Source organism: Gavialis gangeticus, unplaced genomic scaffold, assembly GCF_001723915.1.
Source record: "Gavialis gangeticus isolate Ggan-Ray unplaced genomic scaffold, GavGan_comp1, whole genome shotgun sequence".
Lineage (NCBI taxonomy): Eukaryota > Metazoa > Chordata > Crocodylia > Gavialidae > Gavialis > Gavialis gangeticus.
In genome coordinates, this window is record NW_017729001.1 from 14,316,012 (window position 1) to 14,328,968 (window position 12,957).

At 40.9% G+C, this 12,957-nt stretch overlaps 1 protein-coding gene across 1 annotated transcript in view; it reads right to left on the reverse strand.

Moving 5' to 3' along the window:
• Positions 1 to 306: 306 nt before the first annotated feature.
• Positions 307 to 12,957, reverse strand: part of LOC109290408 (solute carrier family 2, facilitated glucose transporter member 11-like) — a 20,051-nt gene continuing 7,400 nt past the window's right edge. Inside the window, exons 3-12 of the mRNA XM_019506898.1 lie at positions 10,635 to 10,795; positions 8,593 to 8,717; positions 7,971 to 8,100; positions 7,231 to 7,379; positions 6,226 to 6,413; positions 4,601 to 4,711; positions 3,424 to 3,525; positions 3,159 to 3,234; positions 1,449 to 1,576; positions 307 to 790 (exon numbers count right to left, since the gene is read on the reverse strand). Of these exons, the coding sequence (XP_019362443.1) occupies positions 584 to 790; positions 1,449 to 1,576; positions 3,159 to 3,234; positions 3,424 to 3,525; positions 4,601 to 4,711; positions 6,226 to 6,413; positions 7,231 to 7,379; positions 7,971 to 8,100; positions 8,593 to 8,717; positions 10,635 to 10,795 (1,377 nt within the window). The 3' untranslated portion in view covers positions 307 to 583. The remainder of the gene's footprint in view (positions 791 to 1,448; positions 1,577 to 3,158; positions 3,235 to 3,423; positions 3,526 to 4,600; positions 4,712 to 6,225; positions 6,414 to 7,230; positions 7,380 to 7,970; positions 8,101 to 8,592; positions 8,718 to 10,634; positions 10,796 to 12,957) is intronic.

Consider the following 12,957-nt stretch of genomic DNA (forward strand, 5'->3'; position numbering starts at 1 on the left):
GTGAGCTGACCCAAGAAATCCTGGTCAAGCTCCTCACCCTGGTTGGGAGGTCTGTAGTAGACTCCCACCGTTAATTCTCTTTCCCCTCGGCTGCCTTGTACTCTAACCCAAAGCACTTCAGAGTGCCCCTCCTCTGACTCCTTGCAAATTGACGAGGATGTGTATTCCTCCTTAATATAGAGTGCCACGCCCCCACCTCTCTTTCCTATCTTGTCCCTCCTGTACAGCCTATAGCCCTTGACATTCACCACCCAGTCATGCGTTGAGTCCCACCATGTTTCTGTGATCCCGTGATAAACTGATAGCAAAGTTTGTTTTTGCATTTTATTTTTTTTCCTGTAGTATTTTTTAGCTTTTATAACAAATAGAGACCTCTGATTGATCTAAATAACTTTGAAAATGTTGAGATGTCAGCAGGAAAATAAAAAGTAAGTATAAGGAGTTCCATATCTTCCTTCTTTCCTAAAAAATAATAGGAATAAGAGACAGCAAAGTGAAGAGTCTATCTTTGTTTTATAGTTCATGTTGGTTGTAACAGTGCTTTCTATCCCTTTAAAGAACTGCAAGCTTCCCAGCTGAACAGTCAAAGTCTGGTGCAGAAGATCTGTTCCTTGGGGAAGCTGTTTTCTTTGACTGTGGCCTGTGTCTTTCCAAAATTTAACTTATTGAATTCTGCTTTGATTTCCATGATTGACTTCCCTTTTGTCTCAGGGAGGAAGAGGTAGATGAAAATTGCTGACAAAGCAAGGATCCCCAAAAAGATAAGGAAGCAGAAAGATTTGAGGTATTCCTAAAAAACAAAAATAAGACAAGACTGTAAGAAAAAATAGCCTTTCTGACTTCCGTTTTCTTACCTCTTAGGAATCAGAAAAATTCTTAATCAGTAGCATAACTATGGGTGAGTAAACAGAGCATGAGCCCCAGGCACTGCCTAAGGAGGGGTGGGGAGAGGGGGGTCAGGGACATTAGGAATGGAGCCAAGGTGGTGCCTTACCCCCGATTCCTTCTTCCCTCCCCACCCTGTGCCTTCTATGCAGTGGCCCTGGCAGCAGGAAGGGCAGAATAGTGGCAGCAGTGCGCCTGATGGCTTTCTGTTGCTGGGGGAGATGACACCACTTCTTTTGCTGCCAAACACCTTTGTTTTTCCGGCCGTTCAAAATCTCTTTTTGCAGCAAATATCTATGGTAGCAGTACCACCCAGGGCTCAGTACTGGCCAGTTACACCATTTGATTGTTATCCCAAATCATCTGAAGTTATCCAACAACTAGTATTTTACACACCCCATCAAAAGTTAAGTCTATTCATCTGATATCTTTTATGCAGCTGATTGGCAGAGAATAGAGATTTGAAATTTACTTCTACTATTGTCTTACTCCCCATTCAAGTCTTCAGGAGTGACTTCAAATTGGAGAGTACAAAAGGGACATATTCAAATGGATTCACTTACCACAATGAATGAAAAAATCATCCCAAGTATAAAGAGCCCTAGCCAGTTGATGCATCCAACAATCACAAAGGCAGATGGTCTGAAGGACTGGCTGAAGATTTCAACCATGATGGCTATGGTGGCTCCAGCTGACAAAAACAAAGCACAAACAAGATATATTTGTTCCTTAGTAATTCTAATTCACCCTGTCCCTCAAAAAAACCCTCACAGTGACAATGGTAGTAGAAAGGGGTAGGAAAATCTTTTCCAGTTGCCTGGAAAAGTTGCTTATCAGGGGTGCTCAACCTCCAGCCCGCAAGCTAAATGTGGCCTGCAGAGCCATCACATCTGGCCCATGGGGCTCCCCAGAGTCTGGAAATTTGTCAGTGGGGGATTGGTGGCCATTAGTAAGCCACCCTCCTCCCTGCCAAATTTTCAAACCCCAAGCCCCATGTGGCTGGCTGGAATCAGGCTGTACCACCTTCCACTCATGTCTGGATCAGGGCTGGACCAGGCTCCCTCTCCATGGGCAGGGTTGGGGCCAGGACATGCCTCCTTCCCTCTGAGGGGCCAGGTTAGGCACCTTTCCCTTCTGGGGCAGCGTTGAGGTTGGCCTGTCCCCTGCCCCTCCCTGCATGGCCAGATGGTGACCTGGTCTGTCCCAGGTGCCAGATAAAGACCACCAGCCAGATCTGGCCCGTGGACAGACTGGGCACTGCCCATCCCACTCACTGGGGAAAAAGGTTGAGCACCACTGGCCTATCTGGTTGATGGCTTCTCTGTCATGCAAAAGTATTTCTAGTTCCAGAACCATGGTCTTTTCTGTTCTGGAAGAAACTGTGCAGGAACTCAGGGAAGGTTTACTTGTAGACCCTCAGACTTTACCAGTGATCACCAGGGTGGTTTTGGAAAGTCACTTCAACTCTGCATGTCCTCATCTTTGCTCCTTTATAAAATGCTTTGATATCTATGGATAAAGGGCACTGTGACTTGTTCTTATGCTTTGTTCTTATGCTTTGGTGCCATCCTGAATTTTTAAGCATGGTATGGACTCTGATAGGAATCCGAGCCTTGCTTTAGCCAAAATCGATGGAGATTTTGATACATCTTGAACATGTTTATTTTACATTGCAGTAAACATTGGGGCGGTTAAGAATCTGGAATTGAGTTACAGTGACTCTCGTTCCCATGTTAAGGAAGATAAAGAAAAATCATTTAAAAGGATTAAAATTTTAATTTATCATCCTAAATTCTACTGAACAATCTGGAAAACATATGTCAGTTGATCTGTATCATTTTATATCTTGATAGACACCCCCAATACAATAAACCACATTGTTAACCCATCTTCTCCATCTACTTTGTGACCTTTTCTAACACACCTCTTCAGTATCTTGATGCAAAATATGATTTTTATTTTTTTTTTATCAATACTATGCTGGGGAAATATCTAGAAGAGTATCTTTGAATTCTTCTTCATGATTTTGGAACATTATGGGAAGGAGAGGACTGCATTCTGAGTATTTATCTGAAACCAGTGCTAGAAGTTGAGATGGTTATGTCATCTTTTTGCTTTCTGCAACTCATGCACTTGTTAATGTATTTGGATAGCTAAGCAGCCTCCCTTTCTGCTCTGTAGAGGTGTTATAGCCTGGTATTGTAGTATCCTTCATGCAACAATTTTAATATAATCAAAGTTGCCTTCCTCATGACCTAAATTGATGTACTCACATGGTCCAAGCCCAAAGAAGATAACAAACAAGAAGATTAGAACAACACTGAAGTAGTGCATCCAAATGAATCTATTCTAGAATGAGAGAAAATAAGAATAAATAGTAAATAATATGGTAGAATAGCATGTTTCATGTTTTTGATTGTGATAACTGAAGTTAATTTTGATGATTATTCTTCAGCAAAAAGTCCTGCCTGGAAACTGGGGCTGGAACCAGGAATGAGAAGGAATAAATTGGAAGTAGGAATAGGAATAAGTCATTACCTGAAGAGCTAGAGTCACTGTAAGGAGTGCTAACACCACACTCATCAGTGTGTATCCTCCCCACAATAGCAGCTTTCTGCCAAAGCGCTCAATAAGGGAGCTCTGAAAAGCACAAAACAGATGCATTAACTCTTTCCCACTTTTTTCCTAATATTTTTCTCAGAGGTCTTAATCAGATGATGCAAACAGAAACAGAAGCAATTGTAAGAGTCTCTAAACTTCTGATGAATTTTACAGGCATTTGTTTATCATTTACACAGATGACCAAACCTTTAGATCACAAAGGCCAACATATACAGTATGCTTTGAACTGACTCCATTGAATTAGCTCAGAAATATTTTTTCTCCTTGAATATTTCTTTTTCAAACTTGTAAGGAAATGCCATTCATGTAGTCTCTCTGTGTTAGCCTTCTCCATTTTTAGTAAGCTTGTAGATCATACAAACATACCTAATCCTGCTTTTAGGAGTGAGCATTATATTACCAGGTAATTCAAGCCTGAAGCTTAGCCTAGATAATAAGGAAAAAGGTATGTGTGTCTGCAGGTGTCTTGTGGCCTATGGCGTACACTGAAATTCCTTATATACATAAGGATCAAATAGTCAATCAAGTTTCTTAGATTTCAGTGGCTGTTTAACTTTCTTTGAGTAGGGAAAAGCAAGGAATAGGTGATTGGTAGCCATTCTGTGTAAGCAATGATGCCTTGTTTTGCAGCTGTCTTAACCTAGAGTCAGTTACTAGACAGGCACCAGCACCTTGGCAGATTACATTATATTAGTTTTCTTTGTTACATTGTACAGTGTGATATAGGTCATCTTGCGCATAATTCAGAATCTCATGTACTTTCCTCTGCTCTATTATTTTGACTCTTTCCAGACAGTTTGACACGTTTCTTTGTTCTTTAAGAAGGCAGAAGCAGATGAGAAAAGATAAGTTATATGTACAAAAACTTGGTGGTTTTAATCCTGATGGGGACTTTACATATTACAGCTGAAAGCAAAGACCTTCAGCTGAGTTAGTTTGGAAGAAGGGATGGATTTTACAACTTGATGTTCTGCATTGGTTAGTGGAAACTTTTTTCTCTCCTTTTTAATGTAAACTATCTTCCCCACTTAAAAAATATTGTCTCCTAAATATAGTAACTTCTCCCTCAAAACTCCAGCTTGCAAAGACTTACACACAGTATTGAGGACAGACATTCACACAGCCCAACTCCCAAGGATACGTAGGGTATAAGATCTTCTTCAAATCTGGCTGTACGGAATACTTCAGAAGAATAGAAATAAATCTAAAGAAGTGTAGAGAGAACAGTGTGAACAATCCTCTTAGAGATGTACCTGTGAAACACTACTCATGTATGATGAGTACGTAAAACTTATTTTCATAGTAACTCTGTTGATGGTCTTTCGAGTTAGCCATGCCTTTCTGGCTCAGTTTACTGGTGAAGTGTTTGGGTGCTGCTTTTCCCCCTATATATTTGTTGGCCATGTCATAAGCACTCGACAAGAGGAAAATATCTGTCTGCTGGATCTGTTTTAGTCTCTACAGCTGCAGCTTTCTGGGTTCCCACTTCAGTGGCTCAAAATTAGACAGGTGTCCCTCTTGCCTCTGAGAAGTTTGTGTCCTTAGAGTTTCATATACCTGAATAAGAAGCTTCTCCTTTGGTCCTGCTTTACAACCCTAGTTTCCAGTGGCTGCGTCTACATGAGATGCTGACTGCACAGTAGCTCATTATTGCTGTGCAGTAGCTTGTTACTACTGTGCAGCAGCTTGTTAGTACAAGCATTACTACTGCGCAGTAGCTTGTTACTACATCAAGAAGCTGTTCGGGGATGCTACAGCACGGTAACTCCAGTTACTACACAGTCATTTAGTACTTGTGTATGCAAGTCCTAAATGACTGTGCAGTAACAACTGCTTAGCTAGCATCTTGTGTAGATGTGGCCAGGACCTCCTACCTCTAAGTGGGTACAAATGCATGTGCCTTAGAGAGACAGTAGTGTTTGGCACAGTGATGCAGGCCTGATTCATGTCACTGTGTATATCTACATGAGATGCTTTGCTGCACATTACACTAATCTAATATTTAGTAAAGCATCGGCATCTACATGTGTGCAGTAATTACTGTGCAGTAGATTAGGCTAATGCTCCATTTTCTAGTATCTGTAGACACAGGTATTAGAAACTGGCTCATTAAACTAATATGTTGAAGTGCACATGTAGATGCTGACTGGGAGCAAATTGCTCCCAGTCAGCCTAGGTAGCACAGGGTCACAGGGGGTGGGGAGAGCTGTCCTGGCTCAGTGGGATGCTGCCTCCCAGTCATGTGAAGGTTGGGACATGTCCTGATCTCCATGTGGCTGGGAGTGCTTTGCCCACTAACAGGAAGCAGCCTCCTGGCCATGTGGAAATCAGGATGTGTCCCAATCTTCATGTGGCTGGAAGCACTGCCTCAGCTGCCAGGCAGCTGCCTCCCAGCCATGTGAAGATTGGGAGGCAGCTGTCCGGCAGCCAGGAGAGCTCTTCCAGCCACATGGAGATTGGGAGGAGTTGGCAAATCTAGTACTTCAGTCAGTGTTCCAAGCTAGAAAATGGCAGAAGAAATTTAAATCATCCCAATCAGGGAAGCAAAAGGACTCATTTGCATTGATTCCTAGCCTAAGGGTCTATGATGGCTACCTAGTCTAAGTGATACAGATCCTAGAATCTCAGTATGCAAGATGGGGCAGCTGAAAGTAACTGTAAAATATTTCTTAAAGCTCCCTGACAGTAACTGAATTTTGAGTTAAGAATACACTCAACTGCATTGATGCCACAGAGCTGCAGGGTGGTCATGACAGTCATCAACATGTACAATTGCCAGCGCAAGGATCGTTCTTTTAAAACTTCCAGGACACGTAAGGTTTTGGTGATTTTCATTGCAGCCTTTTCCTTCATTATGTCATCAATCTCTGCTTGATGATCTCCTTCACCCCAGAGCTTCCTAATGGCTGTGCAGGGGAAAGAACTGAAAGTATTAATCTATACATCCATTCCTGGTGGTGTGTGTAAATGGATCCATTAAACCCGTCTGGATTGTAGAGATTGTCTCATCACTTAAGTTGGTCTTGTCATACTGGTTTAGTGGACAATGGGCGTGTCGACATGTGCTCTAGATTGCGCAGTTCATAGAATCATAGAAAGTTGGTTTGGAAGGGACCTCAGGAGGTCATCTAATCCAACCCCCTGTTCAAAGCAGGACCATTCTCAACTAGTTGTTACCATGCAGTCATTTAGTTCTTGCTTAAGGAAGTGCTAAATGACTGCACAGTAACCAGCATTACTGTGCAGCATTACTGAGCAGTCCTGATGCCGCACAGGTGTTTTTGCACAGATCTTTACCCAGTTTGGTATTGCATGGGTCTTTTCCTACGTAGTGTTGCAGTTCATGCCTGCCAACACTACATTGCCATAGCACTGAGCTATAGTGATGTAGCTCGTCACTATGGTGATGTAGCACCTTGTGTAAATGTGCTCAATGGCAGGTAGAGCAGACATGTTTGCTTTTGTTGCCCAGATTATACCAATTTTGTAGACAGCTTGAAAAGTTTGTTCTCAAAGGCTGTCATGAAGTCACCTCTTAATAACACAGAGTTAACTTAAAAACATATTTTAAGTTAAATTATTATATTTAATGCAAACATAAAATTACTAATGCAAAATAAATAAAACTACTTTTTGAAAAAATTTAGGTAGTAGGAGACTTAGCCTCTAAGTCTAACAGATCAGAAGAGGTACTGAAGTAAATGAGGGAAGTAGTAGCTTTACCTTTTCTGAAGGCTTCTTCATTCCCCTTCTGTATCAGGAGGTACGATGGAGAATCAGGGAAGAATGGGAGAGTAACCAGCTGAACCAATGCTGAGAGTCCACTAGAGGCTAATAGCCAGGGCCACAAGGATTCACTTCCTAATATTTCCCTGAAGAGTACATGTAAAAATGTGGTCATGATAAAATAACAACATTATTTTGAATGATCAGGAGAGGGAGAACAAATGAGCCAACTGCTGCTGGGAGCAATATTGGAACAGCACAGCTTAGTTAACAGGCTGGAAAATTTTGTGAAATTAATCAGCGATTTGGAAAACATTCCAGTGATGATCATTAGGAGATATAACAAAGCTTGGCAAGTTGCAATATTTTAATATGAACACTTTATTTCTTTACTAAATATTTGAATATGCTTTGCATCATCTCAGCACTGGCTCTAATATGTCAAATAGTGCCACGTTCCTTCAAATAAACCTAAGTTTCTAAGGGAAGCCAGTTGATAGGGTGTAATACATAATAAGAAAACCAAACTATGATTAATCACTTACATTTGTGTATCTTAATTTGTCAAGTAACTCATATTTGGTCAAAAACAATCTACTGGCTTATAACAACACATTTTAATGTGAAGATTACATTATTTTTTACGGATATTAAAGGTTGGCCTTAAAAATTGTAAAAGGAGCATCTCCTCTTCCATAAACAGCTAATTAGTAAGGCAGTAAAATAATGTAATTTACCTTAGTCCAACAAGCTGCCCTGAGACTTTTCCTAGAGTCAGGAAAACAGCAACTGTGGCATTGGTAAATCCTCGCAGTTTCTTGGGTGAAATCTCTCCTACATACTGAGGGTGTATGTTAAGAGAGAAACCTTGAACAGTGAAGAGGAGAAATTATGATTAACATAAAGACAAAATATGAACTTTCTCAACCCAAACCTCTTCTTGTGCTGTTCACTTCCATTCCGTATGCCACATCTTATATTTAGAATTTGAAGCTCTTTGATCAGGGGCTTTGTATTTAAATGATCTGAGGTGCCCAGTATGTTTGTTTCTTAAAATAAAAAAATTCTAAAAGAGAAGTGTACTGCGACAGCAAGGAGATTTCCTGTAGAACAGTTGTTCTCAACCTTTTTGGACTCAAGGCACCCCTCGATGGACTTGAAGCACCCCTTGGAAAATGCCATTTCTTAGCTTTCATTTGTTTTTTAACAACAGAAAAATAATAGCGCAATATTTACAGCAATTTTTCTGTGCAAAGAACTCAGAAAGACCACAACAGGTTCGTAACACTGGGTTCCTGTTCAAAATCTCTACATCCCCTTGTTGAGAATCACTGCTCTATCTGTTGAAAAAGGTCATACCTGTGCCAACGCCATAGAGAAGACGTCCTATCAGAATCATCTCAAAGGATCTGGCCATCTTACTGAAGCCCATAAAAAGTGCAGCTACTAGCATGATCAGGTTAGTAAACATTTGACACTTTTTTCTGTAAAAACATAGAAGAGATCACATGAGAACCTCTCATATTGCGTTTGCCTAATCTTGATGTTATCCCTTATGAATTATGTTTCTTAAATTTGTTAATTTAAACTGAAGAATAGGAGTTCCTGTTGCTTTTTATGGCATGTCTCAAATACATATAGACATTGCGTATTTAAAGGAAAAACCAACTGGTTCTTGAATTTCAAAATTGTGTAGCTTTTACTGTACAAGTGTGTCTTAACAGTGTGTGTATTGTCAGCATTTCTGTAGAAGGGGGTCACATGTCAGGTAGCTGTATTTGAACAACTGGTTGATCAAGGACTGTACCTTGAAGGGATACAGGGACTGGTTTGCCCACTGGGTAGTTTCATCACTAGAATTAATTGTAAAATATTCAAAGTCCCAGCTTTTCCCCCAGAAACAGTTTGACACTGTGGGAGCCAGTTTTAGATATGACTTGTATTAATGGACAATTTCTGCTACAGTTTAAGATTCAGGGTTTGTGGATCTGCCAGAAAGCATTTATCAGTAAGGGCTATATTGTGAATTTTGGGACTGATGTCTGCAGCAGTTTATGATAAACATGGCAAGCCACTATATTGAGCTCATTTTGGCTGGCCCTGATGTTTCTGGCTTTTACCATATTTTTATCATGTGGGTAACTACTGGACTTTGAAGCATATAAGTTACTGTCAGTGGCCTAGGAAGGGACCGTCAGGTTTCTGATTCAGATTGTCACCATGAACAACCCTGGGGAAAGGAACCTCTGAAGAATGTCTCTCAGACTAACTGAGGTCCCTAAGAACAGTGGCTACACACACTTGATCTTGAGAAGATTGATCTTGGAAGCCTTTAAAATGTGCAGAGAAACTATCTGCAAAAGTTGGCTCTGATCCTGACAAGGAGCTTGGACTGTTTTGCACAAACAAGCAGAGAAGAAGGGAATGGGCTCTTGATTCCAGTTATCAGGAAAACCTTCATGTGTGGGATTAGGCAGTGTCCCACAAGAAACTTCTTGGGGGCACTTACCTGGCAGGAAAGAACACAATTGCAGGCAGGCTAAGATGATAGGTGAGACCCACATGAGGGGCCTCTGGATCAGTGGGTGGCGGAGCAGATCTTTAAGTGGGACACACCAGTAGATCTGTTTGCCAATTTCTCTGCAAATGAAATTACTGATGTTACACACAAAGCATGGAGAACAGACCAGACTGGTGAGGAATCCTTTCTCCATCCACAGGGAAAGAACTTTTGGGACTCACTTTGAATTAGAGCGGGTTATCAGCAGTGATGCTCCATATAGTACAGGTCTCACTGTACAGACGGTATCTTTACAGAACAACTACAAGTAATTTAGTTTCCTCTTCTGTTCAGATTCACATTTTAATTAGACACTACTAATCTTCAAAACAATATTGATCCTAGAATGACTACATATATTTTAGCAGAATTTTTTCTAATGTTTTGGGTATTGGCTCTAACACTTAATGGTCTCTCATAAATGTTGAAGTCAAGCTCATTGATGTACCAGAATTGAAACAGTTGGATTTACTGGTGCACATATAGGCACAGGACTCATATTTATGGTTTTGTGATGCTTGGAATATCTTTATAGGAAATATGCTCCTGAAGCAAATGTGAAAATATTGGACCATGTTGTTACCCTCTCCAGGGCACTGATAGAGTGGGGTGTTGGTAGCTGTATCTTCAGGGGGAACCATGTTTCACCATCAGGGTACAGCTTAATGGCACAAAATGAAAGGCTGGTCGCTCCTTAAAATTGGGTGGGTATGATGGCAAAACTAAAGTGATTTAATTCAAGTAAATATTACATTAAACAAGAGGAAAGGGTTACTGTGTGTGCTTTAACAGCTCCTTTTTCACAAATCCTAATTAATAAGCTGCTAAAAGAAATACCTACTTTCTGTATTTTGTAGTGAGGTAGCCACAGACTATGCTCCCCAGCAGTCCTCCTATACCATACACAGACACAATGAAAGACCACAGGAGCTTCATCTTCTCTGAAGAGAGGGGAGAGCTATATCGTTCTATCCAGGTTTCATTGATAAACTTCTGAATGTGCTGAAAATAAATTTGAATTAATTAAAAAAATGTGGACTTTGCTCAAAGTGTTTTGCTACTGTACTTCACTGCTGCCCTTTGTTCTAGTCTTAGATCCCTTACCTTTGCAATCATCACTGTCACGACAAAATGACTAATATTATTTGGGCACTTGTAAATTTTTCAACTAAACTTTTATAGAATTGAACATTCAAGCATTTTTTAAAGGTGGAAAATGTACCTAGAACTTTATTTCTAGTTCTGTCAAGTCTTTAACAAAGCCACCTCTGAAATGCAGAAATGACAGGTAATCTTGAGAAAGTCTGGAGTTCTTTAGCTTGTGTGTTTTAATTGTGTCTTTTTCAAGTCACTGGGGCTTGCCATTAAGACAGCCTGTTGCTGACAGCTCAGGGAAATTTTTCCTTAGTTCAAATGTTGGAACATTGGTAATAAAAGGTTAGTGGTTTCTTTTTATCATCTTCTTGGTGTTTGGCTGTGGTTTGTCACAAATTCATGCTCTGAACAGGATCTGAGCTCTGGGCCTTTTACTCAGAAGATATTAACAGTATTTCCAACCCCAAGTATTGAAAATATGAAAGTCAGGACCCTGCTCAATGGTTCTTTATGTTCTCCTTCTGAGGAGACTGTACTAAACCAAATTGCAGACCCTCATGTCAACTTTTCTCAGCTCTTGAACTTTCCTTCTGCCTTGATGGAAAGGAATTGCTTAAGAACTGGATGCTAGAAATTGCAGAGGCCACAGACTAACACTTTGCTTAAAACTCTTTTTGATTAATGCATCTTCTGAGAAAGAATTAAGAGGGATGTTTCTCTTACCAGATGTGGAACATTATCTGTAACCATATTACTTGTTATCATATGTAGGAAATTCTTTCAGTTGTATCAGGGAAAAGCTTATTACTTTAGTCCAGTTTAATTAGGTTTAGATGCTTTGGATCATTATACAGTCAATGAGGAGAGCTGGATGCCTCCCAAGAGCTATCCAGAGACTGAAGGGGAAAGCCTGCACCCCTGCTGAAGCTGGGCAATTTAGAAGTCATGGAAGTAGGAGAGAAAGCAAAATGGAGAGTGTCTGTGGCTTAGTGGCTGCAGGCCCCTCCTTGGAACAGGGAGTCCTGGATTTTGGTACCTTCTGCCAGTTGCTTCTCTTTTTAACCAGTAACTGTTCTAATGCAAAATGCATAAATGAGTCCTGGCAACAAGCAAGAAAAAGCATGCACCTGTAGTCTGGTGGTTGTAGCCCTTTCCAAGATGGCAGTCCCCATGCCAGAATGCTTTATGTACTTTACATTTGACAGTCATTGGTTCAATGCTATAACCACCAGGCCACAAAAGTATGCTCTGTCTTGCTGGCTTGCCTTCTGACCCCATGACTTTTTCCATTTTGGCAGCCCAGTGGGTCATCTTTAACAGAAGGGGTAGAGACTGACCTCCTTTTGCCTGTTCTGTGGCTTGATGGGTAGTGCATTTTCTTTGAACATGAGGTGTACATTCAAACCCCTTCAGGGTAAGGAGAGCCTACAGTGCAGGTCTTGCTTCTGGTGATGGATTGTAACCACTCTGCTATTGGGCAAAATGTGGGCAATTCCTACTTGGGTTTTGAGCAGAACTCAATGCTCCTGAAGTAAGTTAGGTCTGCTCAGAATAGGTGTAATAGCTCTGGTCTCCGGCTACCTTAGACAGCTTCCCAACACCACACTGGATTGTACTGGAGTGCAGGCTGATATTCACTGATCAAACTGGATATTTTCTTAGCTCACCAGCTAAAATACAGGGGTGTTGGTGGTAGCAGTGTTGGTCTAAGGGCATAGGCAGACAAGGTTTTTTGGGTACATCCAATATCTTTTATTAGATCAACTAAAATGTCTAATAAAAGATATCAGATTTACTCAAGAGCTAAAAAACAGACATCTGGGGAACTTTGCAGCCCAAAACAGATGTACTGCCCAAATTCAGTGTCTTCTGAATGTGGGTACTTGCAAAACAGGGCCAAACTGGAGTGTGCTTTGGAGTTGTGCCTAAATCTTACTTAAGACCTTTTAAGTACCTCAGAGACCAAGCTGGATCGGCATTTTAACCTACACCAAACCAGCAATCACCCTACACACCTAAAAAGCTCTGTGATATACAGCCAAGCCCTCAGATATCACTGAATTTGCACT